Below are 24,030 nucleotides of genomic sequence, written 5' to 3'. Positions count from 1 at the left end.
AAACACAAAAAAAAAAAAAAAAAAAAAACCGTAAGATAAATGAGTGGAGTGTATGTTTCCAGATGTGTTTCCCGCCAATCTACTTGGCTTAGCCCTAGATTAGTCTTTGGAGTTCGCCATCGATCTTGATCCCGGACCTGCACCAGTGTCGAAAGCTCCGTATCGGATGGCTTCTAAGGAATTGGAGGAACCTAAAGCTGCAACTTCAAGAACTTACGAATCTAGGTTTCACTAGACCGAGCGTCTCACCATGTGGAACACCAGTACTTTTGGTGAAGAAGAAACATGGGTTACTAATAATGTGACTTGACTATTGAGAGTCGAACAATTGACCTTAAGGAACAAATATCCGTTGCCAAGAATTGATGACTTGTTCGACCAGCTCCGAGGAGCTAGTGTCTTCTCAAAGATGGATTTAAAGTCAGGCTACCACCAACTGAAGATTCGACAAGATGACATTCCAAAGACGGCTTTTCGAACGCGGTATGGCCACTACGAGTTTGTAGTGATGCCCTTCGGCTTGACAAATGCACCTGCGGTTTTCATGGATCTCATGAATCGAGTCTTCCACCCCTATCTTGACAAGTTCGTGTTGGTATTTATAGACGACGTGCTCATCTACTCAAAGGACAAGAAGGAACACGAGGAACACATGCGGATCACTCTGGAAACGCTAAGGGCCGAGAAGCTATATGCCAAATTCAGCAAGTGTGAATTTTGGCTCAACGAGGTGAATTTCCTCGGTCATGTGGTGACTGCCGAAGGAATTCAAGTAGATCCAGCAAAGGTGGAGGCCGTGCAAAATTGGAAACCTCCTGGAACACCCAACGAGATACGAAGCTTCCTGGGATTGGCAGGTTATTATAGGAGATTCATCGAGGGCTTCTCAAAGATTGCAAGACCGATGACGCAACAACTCAAGAAGGGCACCAAAGTTTCGTGGACCCCAGAATGTGCAGAAAGTTTTGAGTTACTAAAGAAGAAATTGACCACCGCGCCAGTTCTGGCCGTCCCAGATCCAACGGTAGACTATGTGGTGTACACTGACGCATCAAAAAGTGGTTTGGGCTGCGTCCTCATGCAAAATGGCAGGGTGATAGCTTATGCATCACGACAGCTGAGACCGCACGAGCTTAATTATCCTACCCATGATTTGGAGTTAGCCGTAGTAGTGCACGCACTAAAGATTTGGAGGCACCATCTCTACGGAGTTCGGTGTGAGATTTTCACGGACCATAAATGCCTCAAGTATTTCTTCGAACAAAAGGACTTGAACATGAGACAGAGGAGATGGTTGGAGCTAGTGAAAGATTATGATTGCGGCATCAACTACCATCCCGGCAAGGCCAATGTGGTGGCCGATGCTCTAAGCCGAAAGACTCAGCGCTTGACAGCCATGTTCACCCACGAGGAGAAACTACTACGAGAATTTGGCAAGCTCAACATGGAAATGATAAGTGCCCCAGAAACGGTAGAAGCAAGGATAGCTACTCTAGTGGTGGAGCCAGATTTGAGGGAGCGTATCATCGCTGCACAGAGACAGGACGAAGGTCTGGAAAAGATACGAGCAAAGGTGAGGACTGACGGACATGAGACCTATCACGAGGAGGCGGACAACGCCCTCACTTTCGGAGGGAGGCTGTGTGTGCCCCAGGATGAGAAACTGAGAGATGAGATCTTGAGCGAAGCTCATGACACACCTTACACCGCACACCCTGGAAGTACCAAGATGTATCAAGACTTAAAGCGGAAATTTTGGTGGAATGGCATGAAAAGAAGTATAGTATCATTCGTGGAAAAATGTTTGGCTTGTCAACAAGTCAAGGCTCTACATCAGCGACCGTACAGAAAATTGCAACCCTTAGAAATTCCTGAATGGAAATGGAAACACATAACCATGGATTTTGTGACGGGCTTGCCAAAGACCAAGCGAGGAAACACTGCCATCTGGGTGATCGTGGATCGCCTCACTAAAAGTGCCCACTTCCTGCCAATTCCAATCACTTATGGATCTGAAAAGCTGTCTCAACTTTATGTGCGAGAAATCGTACGCTTACATGGTATCCCAGCCTCAATCACTTCAGATCGAGATGCAAAATTCACTTCAAATTTCTGGAAGAGCCTGCAAGCAGAACTTGGTACGAAATTAAATTTCAGTACCGCGTTCCACCCACAGTCTGATGGGCAATCGGAAAGGACAATTCAAACGCTGGAAGATATGCTCCGAGCCGTCATACTTGATAGAGGAGGAAGTTGGGAGACAATCCTACCCCTGATAGAATTTGCCTACAACAACAGCTATCAGGCAACCATTAATATGGCACCTTACGAGGCGCTATATGGGAGGAAGTGCAGATCGCCCCTATACTGGGATGAGGTCGGTGAAAGAAAGATGTTGGGCCCTGAAGTGGTCGATGAGATGGTCGAAATTGTGCGCCAGATCAAAGGTAGAATCAAGGAAGCACAAGATAGACAGAAGTCATATGCAGATACTCATCGGACTGACCTGCAGTTCAAGGTAGGAGACAAAATCTTCTTGAAGGTGTCCCCTTCTAAATGGATAATACGTTTTGGGGTGAAGGGGAAGCTTAGGCCTCGTTTCATTGGCCCCTACGAAATCCTGGAGGAAATTGGACCCGTCGCATATCGTTTGGCGCTGCCACCAAGTTTCGGAAGCGTGCACAACGTCTTCCATGTTTCGCAGCTGCGGAAATATGTGTACGACCCGAAACATGTGATCCACCATGAAGAGATGATGTTAAACCCGGACTTGAGTTACGAGGAGAAGCCAGAAGCAATCTTAGACCGGAAGGTGCAACAACTAAGGACAAAATCTATCACTTCGGTGAAGGTCTTGTGGAAGCATCATGGATACGAAGAAGCTACATGGGAGCTGGAAGACGAGATCAAAGAAAAATACCCGGAACTGTTTGAATAGACCCTTACAAATTTCGGGACGAAATTTTTTGTAAAGGGGAAGGAATGTAACACCCCGACTTTTTACCCTAAGGCTTAGAACAACAATCTATATATATATATATATATATATATATATATATATATATATATATATCGTGTGCTTGTCATGCTGCCACGTGTAAAAATACGGAGGGGTAAAATAGGAAATTTTTAATTTTACGTTACCAGATTGCAGTGTTGTTCATTGAATATTGCAGTCTTACTACAACAATATTGCAGTTTACCACGAATGCAATATCTAATACAGTAGACTGCAAACCCGTGTTTTTTCACGAAACTTAATCCTAGGCGTCCATAGATGAGATCTAACGGACTATATTGATGGTATGATGTTATCCTATCTATGGTGGCACCCTAGTGCACCCCTATATATATATATATATATATATATATATATATATATATAAGTTTCGCGACTAAATTTTTTTTTTATTACTTCTTGTTATGATTAATCGTTGTGAAGTATATTTTGAGTAGTGAACAAAAATTGTAATATTCAATATAAATGTTTGCTCTAATAAAAGTCCGTTTGTGAAGACCGAGTTTCAAATAAAAGTCCGTACACGAGTTCAACGTTTAAGTAAAGATTAATTAAAAATAAAATACTCTCCATGCCCTTCGGATCTTGCTCAATAGTCACGTCTTGAATCCCGATACCTACACGAATGGATAAGAAGCGTGTTAAATCAAGACGAGACGATCGACGAAATCAAATCACATCAAACACGCAAATCAAACGGCGGCTCACGTTTTCCAATTGACGGCTCACGTCTTTTTAAGTGACGAGACATAATATTCTTGCCATTTTAGGAAAAAGAGATGTTTGACAAGACAACTTGCCTCATTTGGCAAAAAGTCCCTACCCTTTGGACAATACATTTCCTCCTTGAATCAAGTTTATGACCAAGCATTCCCATGCACCCATTTTCTCTATAAATACCACTCCATCTCCCCTCTTGATCCTTTTGTTCAACCATAAAAATTCTCTAAACAAAATTCTATCAAAATGAGGATGCATATAAGTGTTTGAAGAAGAGGAGTCCATTTTCCTACTCACTATCATTCTTCTCTTCCTTTTCTCAAGGTAATTCTACTAATAACTATTCTTGCTACATAGCCATTTTCATAATCATCCAAGCATGAACATTAGGAAATTTACATATTAACACCATATTATTTTTGTATGCTTTTCCCCTTAATGGTTCTCCATAGCAATCATGCATATGATCTTTTTAGAATAGATTTTTGCATCAACTAATGAAAGCCAAGACATGAAATCATTTAAGGAAATGTCCAAGTTCTTAGACAACCACATCGTACAATAATAGCGATCTTGGAAAGCTTACCTCGTGAGTGAAGAAGCTGCCGGATTCCGGAGATTCTACCCGGCAGCGGCGACAGTAGTCCGGCGACTTTCCGGCAGCATTCCGGCGGCTGTCCGGCGATTCGTGACGAAATTAATCTCTTTTGACCACCTTTTCACGATCTATCCAAATCTTCACATTTCAAGACTTAATTGTTAGTCCTAAGCCTTCAATTTAAGAAAATAAAGAAGAAGAGAAAGAAGGAGAAATGGGGGAATTCCTACCTCTCTCGGTCGACGGCGATGAGACCGCCGTGTACCCAGCGGCGACGGCGGCAGCGGCCCACCAGCGACGGCAGCAGCGGCCCGGCGGAGGTGGTGGTTCGTGGCCGAGGGGGAGAGAGAGACCGAGAGAGAGAAAGAGAGTCGAGAGGTGTTGAGGCAGAGAGATGGAGGGACGAGGCGGCGGCCGGCGTCGCTCGCCGGCGACGCCGTGGGCGGCTGGACAGTAGGGAGAGAGAGTGAGAACGTAAGGGAAGGGGGGGAGGAAAGAGGCGCCCCTTTTGTTCAAAATCTGATCTTGAGTTTTAGGGTTTATTTGATTCAAGTTTTTGGGCCTCCCCTTTGGGCCAAGTAATTAATTTAGCAAGATGGTCTCTTATTTATTCTATTATGGGCCGAGAATTTAGAGGAAATGAGAATTTTGGGCTTTGAAGCATAAGTAATAAAATGAACCTTATCTCTTAATTTTGGATTAATATTTCTTGAAATGTTTGAAGCTTTTAAATAATTAATCTTATGATTAATTAATATCTTACCCTCCTTACTTAATTAATTTCTTGAAGTTAAGAATGTAGAAGCTAAATGAACCATCTCCCAAGTAATAAATTTTAAGGTCTCTTATGAAATAGAGATCCACTTTTTAAGTGGAATGAAGTTATATTGATCGAACCCCGAACGTAGGACGCATACTCCATGTAGGATCATTTCATGTCATGCACCTTATGTATGTTCATAAAAACTAATTTAAATCATTATACTCTTTCAAGAAGGGCGTGTTCGCGGAGTTTGATTACCCAAGGTCGAGCTTTTGTAGAGTTTTACTTGGAAGCTTTGAGGTGGGCTTTATATCCAACACATTAAGTGTGGATAAAATTATCAAATATATGAAATGATTTTTGTTTGATAAAATCGCACTTACTTTTTTTTCAAATGTTATCGTGCCATAAATTATTTGTTTTATGATGCCTATCCGCTTGGCGATGCCAAATGAATGAATGAATGAAACGAATTCGGCTCCAATAGGACCAAGATCCTATTCGAGTTAGTGTACACAAAGGAATGGACCGTGAGTCATCGTAAGGGTTGGCCGGTCAATGTGATCGTGGAAGGTGGCCACCTTCCCGACACACAATGAACTATCAGATATGGCGGATTGATGGAATGAACTTTGCTTGATCAAGCGAACTTTATGAAAATGAACTTAGTAAGCTCGGGCCTTTAAGAAAAACCCCCGCGTGTTACTGTGATGGCATGATAATAACTTTTTCTTATATGTGTATCTTTCGGCAATGTGTTCACTGAGTACCCCGTACTCAGCCCTGCATGTATTTCTAAATGTGCAGGTTGAGCAAGTGATGAACTGGTGGCTGAGTGGAGTTGGTGGTCGTCTCATCTCTTTTGTAGGATTTTCGTGGCATGTGTCTTCATACACATGACCATATGGTTACAACTCCTTCCGCTGTGCTTATGTTGTAGTATTTTGTACTAATGGGTCATAGGAACAATGATTAGTAACGAGTGACCTATGTTAAATACTCTTTTAAATCCTCATGATCTTTCGTTGTCTTGTGAACCTCTTTTATCTTATGAAGAAGTACTTGCATGTCTTATTGTAAATTCTTTCGTCCCCTTTCTATCCCCTCTTCTTAATTCCCTCCCCTGGTCATGATTTACCGAGCAATGCTATCCTTAGCAAGGTGCGGTCGTGACAAAATTGGACTCAAATAACTATTGTATGTCATAGCTAATTTCTTTTTAGGAATTTTGTGTAAAGTTGTAGAGTATACAAGAAAATCAACGTAATGATCAATAGTTAGTTGGTTGATAACATTGAAAAATTAAATATATATACATGTAGTCGTTTTTATAATTTATATTTATAAAAATTATTTAATAATAAAATATTTGAACAAGAATAACTATTATCAATTAATTTATTTTTTAATATTATACATCATATATAATTTCGTTTCAAGATTTTTACATGGAAATGTATAGTATACTAGGAAATCAGTTAATTGATCTAATTTTAAGAAGGTAAGTATATATCTATATAGTCATTTAATTTATAATTAATAATGATTTAAAATAAAATAATTGGATGTGAATTAAAATTTTAATTTTAATTTAATTTATTTTATTATACATCATATCTAATTTATTTTTAGATTTATGCGTGAAGATGTATAGTAAACATGGAAATTGACTTAATAATCATAAATTATTTAAGTGATAGTACATAGGCCTGCTTATTCGGCCGGTTTCGGTTTTAATAGGACCGGTTGACCGGTTAACCGGTTTTAAATATTCATAAATCCTAGAACCGGAACCGGAACCGATCGGTTCCGGTTTGGAACCAGGCGGTTAAGAACCGGTCGATTCCGGTTTCGAACCGGAACCGATGTGTAATTTTAATTCGAATTAATTTATAATTTTAAATAGTTTAATACTTAATAAATAACAATCTAACATCTAGAAATATAACAAATAATACCTAAAAATTTAAATAAATACACAACAAATACAAACCAACAACACAATAATTTCATATATGGATAAGGGTGATGTATAGTAGGTCGGATTAGTTTATGTTAGCAATTTTTTAATACAAAAATAAGAGTTCTAAACTTTAGCAAAAAATTTTAAAAGTGAGAATTTCATTTTCCCTTTTCTGGCTAAACAAATATTCATTGGAATTTCTGATACTAATTGATCTTGTTGTGACTTTTTGGTTTATAATGAAACAGTTAATAAATTATTCACAAATAGGTTAAAATCGTATGTTAAATGAATTGTTACATAAATTTGTTATAAAGTTAAATTTCTATCATATGAAATGAATTTGTATTTGTATAAGTTCTTTTGAAAATTTAAAACAAACTTATGATGTCATATTCATTGCAGTTAGTTTATAAAAAATGGATTAGGGAAATAATTGTAGATTCAAAGTATCACGGTTTAAACATTTTAAATACATCAGAAAATAGAGCTCGCAAATCTAACAATGTTTAAATTTAAAAATCACTAAATGTTTCAAATTATTTTACTTTAATTCAAAATTAATTCAATGAATTAGATTATTAGTATATTAAATTATTAAAAATAATTGAATTATAATCCGGTTCCCGGTACGGAACCGGACCGGTTTTATTTAAAAAGTAGGAACCTGTACCGTTCCTTAATTAACCGGCCGGTTTCGGTTCCGATTCCGGTTACCCGAGAACCGGAGAACCGTTTAAGCACCCTTAATAGTACTATACACATGTACTTCCCCCGTCCCACTTAAGATAACACGTTTTCCTTTTTAATTTGTTCCAACTAAGATGACACATTTCTTTTTTTGGTAACTTTCTCTCTCCAATTAATACACTCAACCACTTTTTCTCACTCCTATTAAAATATCTTTTTTATCTCTCTACTTTAATACATACACCCACATTCTCTCTTTCCAATTAAATACCTTAACCAATAACTCCTAAAATCTTGTGCCGACTAAGCAATGTGTCATCTTAGTCGGGACGGAAGGAGTAATTGTTTTTATAATTTACAATCTTAAAAATTACTAATTAACAATAAAATAATTACACGTGCATGAATATTATGAATTTAATTTGTTTTTATCTATTATATTATCATATCTAAAAATTTTTTTCATGTTTTTGGCATGAGTATGAAATGAAATAGATTTAATGATAATCAATTGATTGGATCATCAATCTACTCAATTGAATTGGCACTGAGAAATTAAGTACTACTCTATATAAATCTAATTTCGTTTCATTATTTTTGCGTAAAGATGTAAAGTATACGAAGAAATCGACTTAATAATCATCTATTGGTTGGATGATACTCCCTCCGTCTGTGATTAGGAGTCCCGGTCACTTTTACGCACTCGCTTTGTAAAAATGATAATAAATAGTTAAAGTGGAGAAACGGTAAAGTAAGAGAGAGAATAATGTTGAGAAGAGTCTTATCTAGGTTATTATCTCTCTTACTTTACCATTTCTTCACTTTAACTATTTATTATCACTTTTACAAAGCAAATGCGCAAAAGTGACCGAGACTCCTAATGGCTGACGGAGGGAATACTAGCAATGGAAAATTAAGTATATATACAAGTAGTTATTTTTTTTATAATTTACAACTTTAAGATTTATTTAAAAATAAAATAATTGGATCCGGATTACTATTATAAATTTAATTAGTTTTTTTTCATTATAATGGAGTATATCATATTTAAGTTCGTTTCATGGTTTTCGTGTGAAGAAGAAGATGTAGAGTATACGATGAAATCGAATATGATCATCAATTAGTTGAGTGATACCTACAGAGAAATTAAATATACATATATATAGTAATTTTTATAATTTACAATCTTAAGATTTACTTAAAAATAAAATAATTGGACACGAATGATTATTATCAATTTAATTTATTTTTCTCTATTTTTATTTCATGTTTAGTTTTGTTTCATGATTATGTGAAGATGTAGTTTATACAATGAAATTGACTTAATGATCATCGATTAATTAGGTGATACTATACATACATGTATACGTTTTTATAATTTACAATCTGAAATTTTATTTAAAAATAAAATAATTAGACATGCATAACTATTCATTTTAACACATTTTAAAATAGGAATATTGGCCCCTTATACGATGGAACTTTCAAAAGTTGGATTTTTCTCATTAACTTTGATATTGGCAAATAATATCATGAATTTTTCCTTTGGGTTTGTTATTTTCCATCAGTGAAAAAATTCCGGCTATATTAATAGTTTGAATAACAAATTTGGAGGGTGTGTTTCAAGAAAAACTAGTTGTCGAGAAATCACGAGAAAAATCATTATCATGATATATTAATTGCCGGAATTTTTTCATTGGTGGAAAATAACTAACTCGGGATAAAATTCGTGATATTATTTGCCAATTTTAAAATTCGTGGAAAAAACCTAACTTTTTGAAAGTTCCACAATATTAGTCGCCAATATCCCTTTAAAATATTACATACACTCTGTTTAGTTTGGTTTCAAACGATTGAATAGATATATATAATATATAAGTAAATTGATTTAATGATTATAATTAATCACTTGGGATAGCACTTAGAAAAATATATATATGCATGTAGTATTTTTACAATTCATACTCATAATAATTATTTGATAATAAAATAGTTAATTTTTTTATTATTGTATTACATATTTGTTTTTGTTTTATAAAATATAACAATAAGAAATGAGATTATCGAATAATGAATTAATAAAAACAAAGGCCGTTTATACTTAAAGTGAAAAATAATAATTATTTGATAATAAAATAGTTAATTTTTTTTATTAGTGTATTACATATTTGTTTTGTTTTATAAAATATAACAATAAGAAATGAGATTATCGAATAATGAATTAATAAAAACAAAGGCCGTTTATACTTAAAGTGAAAAATGCTTACACCATTCCAATGATAAATATATAATTAATCTTTTCCTAAATTTGTTCATATTCAGTTTGGAAACTTAATATTTGGCTAAATGGTCATGTAAAGGTAAATATGTAATGTAATAAATTCATGAATCATTATAAATTTATCCCAAAATAAAATACCTATAATGTCCTATTTTGTAATTTATCACTAAGAAAACTAACAATAAAAAGGACGAAATGTAATACTCCGTAAGTAGTAATTTGTGAGTGGGTTAATTCATTTTATTGAATGCCGACGTGGCACAACAATCGCCAAATTTATCCATCGGTCGGCGCCGCCTCACTGAAGCCAATTTCCAATTTCCCCCAAATCCAAATCCCAAAACCTATTTGCAGATTTCATTTCTATCTATCTATATTCAACATAAAGATCACGCCTTTCTCAATAGTCACACACACCAGAGAAAGAGAGAGAGGGCAATGATACCGCACACACACTCAATTCAATTCTACTAGATGCGATGGATTCCACGCCTGTAAATTGGGAAGCGCTCGATGCTCTCGTCATCGACTTCGCTAAATCGGAGCGATTGATCGACGACTCGCCGCCGCCGCCGCCCTCGCCGTCTTCTATCTCGTCCTCCTCCTCCTCCTACCGCTGGCGCCTCCTGATTTTCCAGATCAGGCGCTCCGTCGAGTCCGGCGACATCGACTCCGCTATCGACCTCCTCCGGAGCTACGCCCCCACCGTGCTCGACGATCACCGCCTCCTCTTCCGTATGCAGAAACAGGCACGCGCTCGCTCTCACTTTCGCTTCACTTCGGACTTTTTGCTTGCTGTTACGTTTTGTAATTCGGTTTTTTTTTTTAAATTTTGGAATTAGAAATTCATTGAGCTGTTGAGGAAGGGAACTTCCGGTGACCGTGATTCTGCGATCGACTGTGCGCGGAAATCTCTCGCGCCGTGTGCATTGGATGCCTATCCGGTACCTTTGGTTATCCGTGCTAGTGAATACTAATAAGTTGAGTAGTGAGGAGTTAGTCGGTTGCTGATTCAATTTTGTTTCTAATTGAAGGAAGCATATGAGGAATTTAAACATGCTCTTCTCGCCTTTATTTATGACAAAGATGATCAGATGTCTCCTGTGGCAAATGAGGTAACCTGAAATATTTCGTTATGATAATACTGCATCCTCTCATGTGACAGAACATGCTATTTATTTAGTTTATGTTCATAGTTGTTGGAGGACAGATTGATTTAAAGAGTTTTTATGTATAAATCTTCAAGTACTCTGCATAATCAGTGTTCCAGAATGTGGCCAGGCAGCCTCAGCCTCAGCAAATATGGCCCAGTCGGCCTTAAAATGTGGCAAGCTGCCTAGGCGGGCAAGGTGGGCTAGGCTCCCATTAGAATTTTGATTCAAATTTAATGACCGAGACAGTGTTGCTCTAAAACTTGTTTTTATTGATTGGCTGAAGCCAGAGCAATCTTATTTTGGGACATACTTTCTTTTTTTTTTGAATTAAAAGGTGTGTAATTGTATGAGATATTATGAGCTTGTGGCATGTCTCTTACGTTGGATTGCATATTTTATTTAATCAGTAAGATAATCAGTGTAAAATGTGAAAAAATGGATTACACGGAAGAATACTACATGTACTTAGATGTATGCTTGGTGTACTAGGCTTCTAAAAAGTGTGGAGAATGATTAGGAGTACTTTTTCAGCCATGAAAAAGAAAAGAAAATGTAGACAGTATTGCAGAATGCTGTTCAGGTGGCCTAGCCTTGTTATAATTGCAGTATAGAGTTTTCTGCTCCCTTGTTATCATTGGTCTGAAGTTAGGAAAATTTCTTGAATAAAGTAATACTCCCTACGTCCCAAGGTAGTTGAGTCGTTTCTTTTTTGCACCTGTTTTGAAAAAATGATAATATATAGTTAAAGTGGAAAGAGAGTAAAGTAAGAGAGATAATATTATAATATAGAAAAGATTCTTCTCTACATTATTCTCTCTCTTACATTACTCTTATTCCACTTTAACTATTTATTACTCTCTCTGTCCCAAAAGAATATGCCCTTTGGATTTGGCATGAATTTTAATGCAAAATTGGTAAAGTAAGAGAGAGGTAGAGAGAAAGAGTAATTAAAGTATTGTTAGTGGGGAATGGGTCCCACCTCATTAGAGAGAGAAGAGTTTCCAAAATTAGAAAGTGCATATTCTTGTCGGACGGACTAAAAAGGAAAGAATGCATATTCTTGTGGAACGGAGGAGTATCATTTTTTCAAAATGAGTGCAAAAAATAAACGACTCAACTACCTTGGGACGGAGGGAGTGTTTATATTGCTTTTCGGTTGCATATTTCATTTCTGTTATGATGATCTTATAGCTAAAGACAAGTAGCTGGATGAAAGTCAGGCAATTGATAAGAAAATTTATAAACAATTCTCTTGAGAAAAATCCATTATTTGAAGTTCACTTTCTGATTAGTAGTATTATTCATTACCTAAGCAGCACTTTGATAAGTTATAAACTAGTTTCTGTCTGCTCAGTGTTAGAGAATTAGTCCTTGCTACACCCTGACCCTGGCATATCTAGTTGATATACTTTCATTGTGGTTTCAAGTCCAAAACAGATTCTAATTTGAATGATCCAATATGTTTTATGAGCTTTAAACCTTTTTTTATCTAAATAATAATTTTGAATGTAAAGTTCCTCATTGCGTATTAAACTCAATAATATTGTATATGTTCAAAGTTCCTACATATTATACATCTTAGATGCTTGAAATTGAATACATGATATCTGCAAAAGCATCCAAACAATGTTCATGTATTGCCTCCAAATTGAATTTGGATGATAAACGTTGTAATATGTAGGTCATATCGTACTTAGTTAGCATGTGTAGGTCATATCACGTGCTTGTTAAACAATCACTTTTGTCACAAGCATCTGATGTTGCTGTTTGGAAAGCCAGTGATGTTTGGATCATGATTTTAAACCTGAGTAAATTCCAAAGATAAGAGTTATCTGTATTATTTATTGAGCAAATATATTACATTAATATATTCTGTATAAATGCTTATGTGATTTTTGTAATTGTTTCAGTGGTCTGAGAGAAGAAGGTTTGAGATTGCAGGGCTTTTATCTTCTATATTACGGGCTCATTTACAAGCATATGATCCTATATTTACCATGACATTGAGGTATTTGATAAGGTATGCCCTTTAGTCTTTTGTTTATATAGTAATGTAGGGAGTTTGACTTAATTACACATATTGTAATTGGTTGTGTACTGCACAAATTCGTACTTGCTCATCTTATTTTGAGATTAATTTCACTTTGTTGAATGTTTGGTGATATGCAGTATACACAAAGGATTTTGCCTTCATCAAGGAGTTTCATCACCCGTAGCCAATCTTACAGAGAGGCTGCTCCTTGAGGAGCGTGACCCCCCTGCCACTCCACAAGAAAGTTTGTTTGAGGCGCCTCCATTTGATGAGGTATTGTTGCACTGAGATAGTTTGGTTTAGTAATCCAAAATCAAAGTACCACATTGTTTTGGATTTACTTATATTTGGTTTACCCACCAGGTGGACATTCAAGCCCTTGCTCATGCAGTAGAGCTAACCAGACAGGGTGCCATTGATAGCATGAGGTTTGCCAAGGGTGATCTATACAAGGCATTTCAGGTCAGTGTCATTTAAGCCACGTACTGTTTAATGGATTATTTTATTATAAAGTGCTTGGTTAGCTTAGGGCCTGAGGTCTGAGTAAAAGAAAAGCTACTTTCTTTGTGGGAAAACCCTGTTGTGCATAAAACATATTGTGATATACGTCCTTAGTCTTTACATTAAAAAGTACTATCTCAAGTTGATGGTGGTGACAAATAAAATGGATGCTATCAGTTACTTTTGAACAGGATTTTTAACCATGTGATTTACCACTGTGTTTGGGTGTTCCTTCTTGTGTGCGTCAGTATTAATGAAGTGAGGAAATAATTGAAGGCCTCTATCTTCCCCCCAACTCCCCCCTCCCCAGACCCCCCTGTCAGCGTCAAGGGCCTGATATTAGATGAAATGGAGAACTTCTGAAGTTCATTGCTGTCAAATGATAATTTTAGAAGTTCATGATTGCAAATCTGCAAGTAAAAGTGGCTTTTCCATTTTGTTGTGCAACCCTTTTTATCCCGATTCACGGAAGTAGTTTATGGTGAAGTCTTAACGCCTGGTTTTAAATGAAAAATTACATGTTAAATTATTTTTCTAAATCCCTCCACTTAGTAAGTGAATATGAGATACTCCCTCCGTCCCAAGATAAGCGAGGCATATTTCTTTTTGGGATGTCCCACTATAAGTGAGTCATTTCCCTTTTTAGCAAAAAATCCCCTCTTACTTTATTCTCCACCTACTTTATTCCATCTTTATTTCTCTACTTTTCCCACTCTCATACTTTACTCTCTCTACGTTAACTATTTAAATATCAATTCCTTAAATCTCGTGCCCAAAAGAAGTGCTTCGCTTATAGTATCTCTCACAGTGGGTTACCAGGTTATCTTACATCTTTCCAGTTTTTAAATTGCTCGATGTAAAGTGGATGCTCAATGTGAAATGAAGTATTTTTCTTGCTTTGAGTTCATAACTCTTTATTGTTGTAATATTGCATTTGAGGCTTATGTACATTTTGTTGTTTATCACAGAATGAATTATGCCGGATGAAAGTAGACATCTCGGTGCTTGATGAACTTGTTCACGAATATTGCATTTATAGGGGTATCGTGGACCCTGATCCAACAAACCTGGGTGAAAGTAAGTTTCTTTGAAGTTGGAAGTAATATATTGAATATTCTTTTAGCAACTGTTTTAATAATTTCATTGTCAACAACAGGATTGCATGTTGCAACTGAAATGGAAACTGCGGATAAATGGGAAGCTGGCAGCAGTTTATCTGAATGTTCCATTATTACCGACAGTAAGTCGGTGAGCAGTGCTCAAATGGAAGGTTCTCATACTAAAAATGATCCAGTGAGCTCACAATATTCTGATATGGATGTGCGATATCCCTGTGAACCAAACAGTCTTAGTGAAGATTGTAGTACCACTAGAGTACGCCAGCTGGAAGACAACAGAGCTTTTCAAAGAAACAGAAGCACTGGAACTGTGGATAGGGGCAAACGTAAAAGATGGAGGGGGAGAGATGAAACTTTTGAAGTTGCTTCTGAAGCTTTCACTGGAAGCTGCTGCAAATATGGTGTTGGTGGTGCTACTGCCTTACCAGGTTGCACTAACCTGGTAAGATCTCATGATTAGGTTTCTGCTTCTATTAAAAATTACTATGTCGGAACTTCTTGTCACTGCTGTTATTGTGCAGGATCTCGAAAAGTCCATTATAAAAAATGTAAGCAGCATGGCTGACAAGTACGAGATTATTTTGGGTATGAAGGATTTAGCTAGTGAGGGAATGGCTGCAGAGGTTGTTGAAGAAATAAATGCTCTCGATCCAGAATTTTTCCCTCAGAACCCAACACAGCTTTTCCAACTGAAGCAGGTTTGTGCCTGTGTGCAGTTTTTGGGTACTTGGTACATCAGATGTAGTGGGAGGTGTTTACATGCCTGTGCTTGGTTGCAGATTGAATTCCTTAAGCTTGTCCGAGCGGGTGATCATTCCGCTGCATTGAAGGTTGCCTCATCTCATTTGGGCCCTTTGGCTGCTAATTATTCAGCCTTGCTTAAGCCCCTGAAAGAAACTTTGTTCACTTTGCTCCGGTCAAGTGAAGAACCTAGCGGCAAACATTTGCCCTTAGATGCTCTCGCAACTTCCCTTCAGGTATTGTGTGCTTTTAGTATGGGATTCCCTCGTGTGTGTTTCTTGTTTTTTTACATCCATTTTCTGTACAACTCGTGGTTATATCTTGTTGCACCTTTCTTCTTGGCCATCGCTATACTGTCCATGCCTTTTGTATTGAATCACGATCTGGAAGATGCGTACTTATTTGTTAGATTTGTATGACCTATTTGGATTGGTTTCTTGGTTGAGCATTCCCCTCCGTTGGAAAAAGAACCCTGGACCGATAAAACGAAATCATCAAGATAATAGTTTTTCCTATCTCATTCTTCTTTATTATTCTCGAACTACACCCAGATTGTATCAGGTAATCGAGCATTATTGGACAATTGTTGTTTTAGTATGAAAATATCTTTATACCTTGGCTTATGTTGCCTTGTCTTATTTGTGAAACTTACACTTAATCACCTCGAGTGAAGGTTGCGATTGGCAAGAGGTTTGGGATCGAAGAACCCCAGCTTATGAAGATCATAAGGGCCAGCCTCCACACTCACAATGAATGGTTCAAGCTTCAAATGTGTAAAGACCAATTTGAGGGGCTCTTGTGGATCAATTCGCTTAAAGAAAACGGTGGTCCTTTGTTAGGAGATTCTGCTTCTAAGTCGACTATTGATACGTGCACTCAAGGCTCCTCTCCAGCTACAATATCCTCCAGTAACACGAGGATGCAGGAAGATGGTAGTAGTTCTAATCAGATCTCATCTAGCGATATTGGATGTGATGAAAATGCAATACTGAAAGTGATGGTGAGTTCTCGCCTTCATATGCAACGCACGGCCTCACCCACGATTTAAATCCATGATAGATCAGGCGAACTTGTGATACAGTTTCAAACAGTTATTAACACATGCTGTTACTGTTTCAGGAATTTCTTGCTCTGCCGCGAGGAGACGCAATTCATCTACTTGCCCAGTATAACGGAAATGCAGAAACAGTGATCCAACAAATATTTGCTTAGTGTAAAAAAAAAATGTATGTTAACAACTGAAAATAGTCCATTGTTATTTAATTGGACTATTTCTATACCTATTTCATCGCACCTCAATTGTGTAATTATGCAACTACACATAGGGAAAGTGCCTGGTTTGATATTGTAAATAGACTTGGAGTTGTTGGAGAATTGTATGTTGGTTTATCCTCTGGGATTTAATTTATTTATTTATGGGAATAAACAGGTATTCTGTACTCTGCATCACGTATTTGGCTACAGATGTTGCCAGTTCTGTGAAGACCACTATTAGAAGTATTTACTCTCTTATTTAAGATGAAATATATTTCTTTTTTGCTTTAGTTTATTAAAGTATTATAGTATGTTCTAATCCCTAAGATATGATTATAAAATAAGAAATGACAAGTAACATTGGTATATCGTGAAGTAATTTAAAGTTTTTCATTTATTATTCTTTATTGATTATATTTTTAGAAAATAAGTAAATAATTGAAGAAATTGTCATTATTCTACATTGTAGACTGATTGGTACACTCGTGGTTATGGAAGATCTTTCATTCGATATCTTGGAGAAGTAAGTTATTGACATTCGCAATTTAAATAGATGTGGAAAATCTGTTTCAGACAGTATTATGTTGATCTATATTTACTTCTTTTCTTTGGATGGTTGATGATATTAGAGTGTGGCATATTTAATGAATCACACTGAACTAAGTAACATCGAACATAAAGTGTTGGTCAATATGCAACTTTGCTTATCATTGTGCGAGTTTTTCACCATACAATAACTATGTCATCTTTAATAGCAATGATCAACATAAAATGATGACTGACATTGTTACTTTCTAAAACCATGTCTCAACTACGCCGGATGGGTGTTGTCCACAATAGATGTTCTGATCAAGTTTATATTTTATAGAAACTAGCTATAGATAAGGTTATTTCAAAACTCTTAGCATTAAATTGAGCTAGCAGTAACTTCGCTGGATTAATAATTACAGAATATATTAAATACGAAATATGAAATTAATTATAAAGGTGTCATGATTATGCAATCTTAATTTGAATGGTAAGTCTATAGTAATCATGATAACACTAAATTTCTTAAAAACTTTAATTAAATTAGGTTGATTTAATTAAATAGAAGTCTATTATGTTAAGGGCTAATCCCTAACCAAGTCCAACAAATGCTCTATAAAAATGAGAGGAGACTCAATCATAAGCGACTATTCCCGGTGCTTGAGATTTTAAAAAATTTCATAACCTTAATAATGAAATTTTCGAAATTCTCTTCTTCTTTCTCTTGTGATATTTTCTCTACCTTGAGTTTAGAAGTTTGAGTTATTGCTCATGCAATATTCAAACTTTTGAGTTTGGATAATTGACAAGAAGATTTAAGGTTGAATCAATTTGGGGTGACGAGAATAGCAGACCATCGTCCATAAAAAAAACAACATAAAAGATTATTCTTTATTCGTAGGAGTATGCCCTAGGGTCTATTTATCTGATCTACTGTCTATGAGATTACATTATAGATTACATATAAAATTCGTTAATTAACTTATGAATTTTCAATAATCATCATATAAGATCTAACTTTGAGAATTTTTTAAATATAGTTCCCCAACTTCAATAGAGGTTAAATTTGTAGATAGACTAAACAAAGGGTATATAGCATGGAAAAAACAGCCCAACAACTTAATTTATGAATTAACCCCGAAACAACCAAGGGTATGTAGTATTTTCTTATTTGATTTTCTCATAAAATAAACTATATAAAATCTTGTACTGAGAAAAATGCTTCATATTTAATGAGAGAGAGTATTTTATAATCATATCTTAGAATAAAAAAGTATATCAGTTACTCCTATTTTATTGGGCTTAGGCCATTAATTATTTAGTTAATTGCAAAATCTAAATAATGGAAACACAGTTGCTTAAGTGCTCACCTAATTCCACTCATGTCTTTTTTCAAATTTAACTATACTAATAATTACTTATTTTAATATTTATTATTTTTTAAACCAGTACCAACTTTTTTAGTTTTTTATTTCTATCAACATTATATATGGTACAAAAACATATATGCAGTCTACCGATTCGAGAGCTTAAGCAGAAAGAATACATGATATTGTTCATGTCTTCAACAATAGATTTACACAACCATAAACTATATGTTAAGGAAACCCCATTTTCCTTTGATCTAACTAACAACAAACAATGAAAAAAGAGTAGCTCTGTTGAAAACTCCTCTTATTTTGATCTCAACATCAGTTACACACCTTATTGCTCTCCATCCATGGCCTCATCTGCTTCTTATGGGGCACACACAAATCAGCGCTACCGCCGCATCCCCGCTTCTTCTTCTCCTTCACCACAACTCCGAACAATTTCAGGCAATTCTCATTTTCATCATCATCATCATCATTATCATCATCGTCGTCGTCATCATCAGACTCAGTGTTCCCATCCCCAGTGGTATCTTCCCCGAGGTTCATAATGCGGTTGATCTGGTCAGGCGCCACCTTCACGCTCTGCTTCAAGAAGGCGATCAGCTCGTCGCATTGTTTCTTGGTCTGCGCGAGTTCGGAGCTGAGCAATTGGTTATCTTTCCGCAGCTTCTCGTTCTCACCAGATAAGTCCGAGAGCTGGGCCGTCGCCACCTGAGTCTCCAGGTTCTTGGAGTTCGGGGATGAGGTTGAGCTAGACCCTAGGTCTTCGCCCGAGGATTCTGGGGAAGCCAGATTGTCGCTGGCCGCACCTTTCCCGTTGGCCGGATTCTGGATGATAGCGGTTTTCCGGCGGCGGATTTGGACAAGGAGCTCCTTCTTCCCTCGTTTGAAGTTTTCGTTGACAAATTCCCATTTGTCAGGAACTGATTTTCGGAAACCCTGAACATATGCACGTCTAGTTAGGGGCGATTCGGTTTGCAAGATTGTATCTCGGGATTAAATACGTAGTGTGTTTGGTTCATGAGATGGAATCTCATAACTCAATTTAAGATGGATAATTATATGATTATTAGTCATAGCCAGCCTCCTTCAACTAAAATAATCTCACAACTTAATCTTAGATATTACTACTTACTATTTTATCTAAGAAATCGAACGTCACTTTAGGATACCAATTAGTCAGCTCATTTGGCTCAAATTCCACTTAGTTTTCTTTACATAAAAACTTTTAATTTGACAATGACAACTAAAGTCTAAAACCAATGTTTTAAAAACCGGACCGGACCGGCCGGTTCAACCGGTCGGACCGCGAACCGGTAGGTAGTCCGGTCCGGTTCACTCCTTTAAACCACCAATGCATTGAACCGCTTTGAACCGGCAGAACCGGCCGGTCGGACCGTGAACCGGAAACCGGTTTAGTATTGTTTTGTTTAAAATTTTTTAAAATTTGTTGTTGGTAGGAGTTGAACTCATGACCTCTCTTCTACATAAGAAGACCTCTACCACTCCACCACATGAGCTCATTGAACAATTTGAACATCAAATATTTTTATACATTAACCATTAAATTTTTATCTACAAAAACTAATAATTCATTTTAATTTTATATTCTTTAATATAATTGTTAATTATAATATAAATAATTATCATCCTCTATATTTTAATGATGCTCTACTTACCATCTATATTATTATTAGTACCATATAAGATTCATTATTTACTATAAATAAATTTTTTATATTACATACTTAATTTATATACCCTAGCTATTGACATCAATGAATATTTTTATCTAAACTTAATACCTAATTCGTATTTAATTCTAATATTATTTTACGAAATAAATTTTCTTAAATTAATAAACATCATCTATTTTAATACATAAAAATATTAAATTTCTTAACAATATTTATATATGTGTTTATTATATATTCCGGTTCAACCAATGGTTCGACCAGTGAACCGGTTGAACCAGTGAACTAGTAACGACGCCGGTTCGCCGGCCGGTCCGATTTTTAAAACATTGTCTAAAACCATTAAACATGATCATTTCCAAAATATGAATGACCATTGATGAGATTATGCTAGTTGGAAAAATATCCAATAACTGGTATTTTCAATATTCAAATAAATTCCACTTTTGTTTAGGTCATACAACCTCATAAACATTAGGTTTAACGTTTTTCAAAAACAACCCAAGGAATAAATGCAAATTCTAGAAAAGCATCTACTTCCATCACAACAAGAACTAGTCATGCATGTGCTTCTATTAATGTTTTTAGAATACTATCACCATGTCATAGATTGTGCTATCTTAATCGTATCAAGACTTGACCACACCAACTTTATGCCAAATAATAATATCAAAAAATTATGCCAAGTAATATTCTATTTGACCCGTTTTTCTTCTTCTTATCTTCTCATATTTTCCATTGACCCGTTTTTCATTATTTATTATCAACACAACATAATTTTAAAATCAAACACTAAATTACTAGCAGCCTCCAATTTAAATTAGTTTCTCATTACCAATCATAAGGCGTTTTAGATAATTGGTCGTGATTGTATCAATATACAGCTCTTCTACATGAACCAATCATTATGTGTACACTTTCAATTTATTCTATTTTTTGCAGATTATTAACCGCTCCAAATTAATGGTGAGGCGGACATCTCAAATATATACTACATGTCTTAAAAAACAAATTACAGAATAATATAGTCTACACCACTTTTGCTATTCAAGGTGGCATTAATTCATCTAAATTCAACTTACATACATTTGGAGGCAAAATCTTTAATACCTAATATAGATTAAAACTTAATGCTCCCACTTCCTCGTAAAAATATACATTACTTACAGTATGTTCCATATTAATAATCCACTTTTATTTTTAGTAATTTTTTTAAGAATCTTATTCCCGGCTAACAATATTTTAATTATTTTTCTTTCTATCTATTTCTTGCTTTATCAATTGTACAAGCTATTAATACTCCAATTAATTTTTTTATAATTGTTTTTCACTTTACCAATTATGCAATTATGCAGTACTACTATAATAGTACCAAAATATGTCTATTTTACAGAACAAAAAGTACTTATCTATTCAATACAACTACTACAAGATTATTCTAGCCCGCCGTGGAGATTATCTAGTCCTAGCATAAATTGAAGACTCTTGCACTATTTTAATTTTTAACAACCCCTTTTGACGACTTTAATTATGGTAGAAAATTTGACAACCGCCTAAATAAACAGATCCGACTTTAGATTGAGTATTTAATAATTGCTTGATATTTTTTAATTAGCAGAAGAATTCGAACCGCCTAAATAAACAGATCCGACTTTAGATTGAGTATTTAATAATTGCTTGATATTTTTTAATTAGCAGAAGAATTCGTTGGACAATTCGAGCAACACGTTTAGACTTTAGATATCCCACCAACCCATTTGAACTCATGTAGATCTCTTTACTAAAGCAATAATATTGTTGAATCCAAAAATAATAAAATAATATTCCTTCCATCTAAATTATCTAAATTAAGTTGAGTGATTTCATTTTATTAGAAAAAAAATATATCAATTACTCTTAATTTATTTGGATCATCTAATTTACTCTCCTTTTATATTTCCTACTAACTCTATTCATATCTCCTATTTAAGTTTTTATATTTCCTACTAACTCTATTCATATCTCCTATTTAAGTTGAGTGATTTCATTTTATTAGAAAAAAAAATATCAATTACTCTTAATTTATTTCGATCATCTAATTTACTCTTCTATTATATTTCCTACTAACTTTATTCATATCTCCTATTTTTCAACAAAATTTCTTAATCTTAGTGCCAAAATTTTTGACTCAATTTAATTAGTACTGAGGGAGACTATTGCTATTGCTTGATTATAGCAACAAGTTATTGTGAATAAATTGGGGGAAATTTTGGGTAACGTAACATGTTGAAACACGTTGGAGATTGATATTCAGCCTACTTTTCCACCTAAAAAGCTTAACCCTCACTTCCATCTCCATATTTTTTCCTAAAATAAACAGAATCCATTCCTAGAAATCCCGATGCTCTGAAGTTGGACTTATTAAACTAATTGAATTCCAACAATTTTGAAAACACCTAAAAACTTCAATCGCACCAAAAAGAAATGCAGAGCATCTAATTTGATGTAAAATAAAATCAATTGAAGAGTTGAGAAGGTAAACAAACTCACATAGGTGTTAAGCTGCCGAACGAAGCTGGAGAAATTGTTGTGTTTGAAATAATTAGGCAACAAATCCTTAGCGAATTCCGCAGTTTTCCAGACGACGAAGGCCGTCCCCGCTTCGTTCCACGAGACGACGTCGTCGCTCGCCGGATCGTCCACCAAATGATACGTCTTCGTCAGAAACGGCGCCGGAACTGACCGCTGCGCCATTTCCCCCAAATTGAAAAGAATAATTGGAAAAACAAAATCTAAATCTGGTGGACTGATAACAATTGGAATTGAAAGGGAAGAGAAATTGAATGAGATCAGCAACTAAAGAGCAACAAGGCGGTGAGGAATTCCCAGCCCCAGCAGTAGAATCCGAAGAGGAAAACGCGAGAATGAACGACGTCGTCAGCCGATTCCATTTGGATAGTCATATTGGAGATGGATCATTCATAATCATGCCTTCACTCTGCCGTGTAAATATTACTGTATTCGATTTTGGGGATTTTCTTGGGGGAATTTAAATCAATAAATAGTGGGAGGCAAAGAAAACATGGCGCATATATATATATATATATATATATTATATATATAGATAGATACACTAGTGGGGGTGGGGTGGGGTATAGAAAGTGAGGAAGAGTTCTAGAAAGTGTTAGAAACGTGGGGCCCGCTGTGTGTCGCCGGTGATTTTTAGATGTTTTGACTAAATACTTTTCTTAGATAATGAGATAGCTTCTTGCATCTACAGAAACTTTCATGAAGATGATACTGACATATAGTAATATTATGAAACTTTTTGAATATTTATTTATTTTAATGAATTTTAAACATGGCGTACTCTCTCTGCCCATTACAAGTGATAGATATCTTTTGGACACGAGAATTAAAAAAATAATATACATTGGTTAAAATTGAGAGAGTAAAGCATCAAAAAGTAAAAGAGATAAAGTGATAATAACGTAAGAAATGATTGAAGCTTTGTTTTTAGCTAAAAAAGAAAATTGATCACTTGTGGTGGAATAACTCAAAATGTAAAATTGATTACTTCTATGACAACTTAAATTGTTTAATTTTTCTATCGGTTACAAAA

At 35.6% G+C, this 24,030-nt stretch overlaps 2 protein-coding genes and 1 long non-coding RNA gene across 4 annotated transcripts; 1 reads left to right on the top strand and 2 right to left on the bottom strand.

Moving 5' to 3' along the window:
* Window positions 1-3,479: 3,479 nt before the first annotated feature.
* Window positions 3,480-4,471, bottom strand: LOC125191847 (uncharacterized). Its single transcript, XR_016137639.1, has 2 exons — window positions 4,326-4,471; window positions 3,480-3,636 (listed from the first exon to the last, which is right to left on the bottom strand). It is a non-coding gene; the product is annotated as an uncharacterized LOC125191847 (long non-coding RNA).
* Window positions 4,472-10,354: 5,883 nt separating this feature from the next.
* Window positions 10,355-17,019, top strand: LOC125194376 (Ran-binding protein in the microtubule-organising centre protein). 2 transcript variants are annotated; one of them, XM_048092559.2, is made up of 12 exons: window positions 10,355-10,783; window positions 10,877-10,978; window positions 11,069-11,149; window positions 13,099-13,196; window positions 13,358-13,493; window positions 13,584-13,682; window positions 14,690-14,798; window positions 14,878-15,281; window positions 15,361-15,537; window positions 15,619-15,816; window positions 16,254-16,580; window positions 16,700-17,019. In XM_048092559.2, exons 1-12 carry the CDS (start codon window positions 10,514-10,516, stop codon window positions 16,790-16,792), a joined length of 2,094 nt encoding a protein of 697 aa, XP_047948516.2. In that variant the 5' UTR covers window positions 10,355-10,513; the 3' UTR covers window positions 16,793-17,019. The 2 variants fall into 2 exon arrangements, with proteins under 2 accessions (XP_047948516.2, XP_047948515.2); XM_048092558.2 differs by having other exon boundaries at window positions 10,356-10,783; window positions 13,099-13,208.
* Window positions 17,020-18,891: 1,872 nt separating this feature from the next.
* HSF4 (heat shock factor 4) lies at window positions 18,892-23,494 on the bottom strand. Its single transcript, XM_048095870.2, has 2 exons — window positions 22,959-23,494; window positions 18,892-19,674 (listed from the first exon to the last, which is right to left on the bottom strand). Exons 1-2 carry the CDS (start codon window positions 23,160-23,162, stop codon window positions 19,054-19,056), a joined length of 825 nt encoding a protein of 274 aa, XP_047951827.1. The 5' UTR covers window positions 23,163-23,494; the 3' UTR covers window positions 18,892-19,053.
* Window positions 23,495-24,030: the final 536 nt, after the last annotated feature.

Source organism: Salvia hispanica, chromosome 4 (genome assembly GCF_029641045.1).
Source record: "Salvia hispanica isolate PSC_SH4W2 chromosome 4, Shi_PSC_v1, whole genome shotgun sequence".
Taxonomy (NCBI): domain Eukaryota; kingdom Viridiplantae; phylum Streptophyta; class Magnoliopsida; order Lamiales; family Lamiaceae; genus Salvia; species Salvia hispanica.
This window is presented reverse-complemented; position numbering and strand designations above follow the sequence as displayed.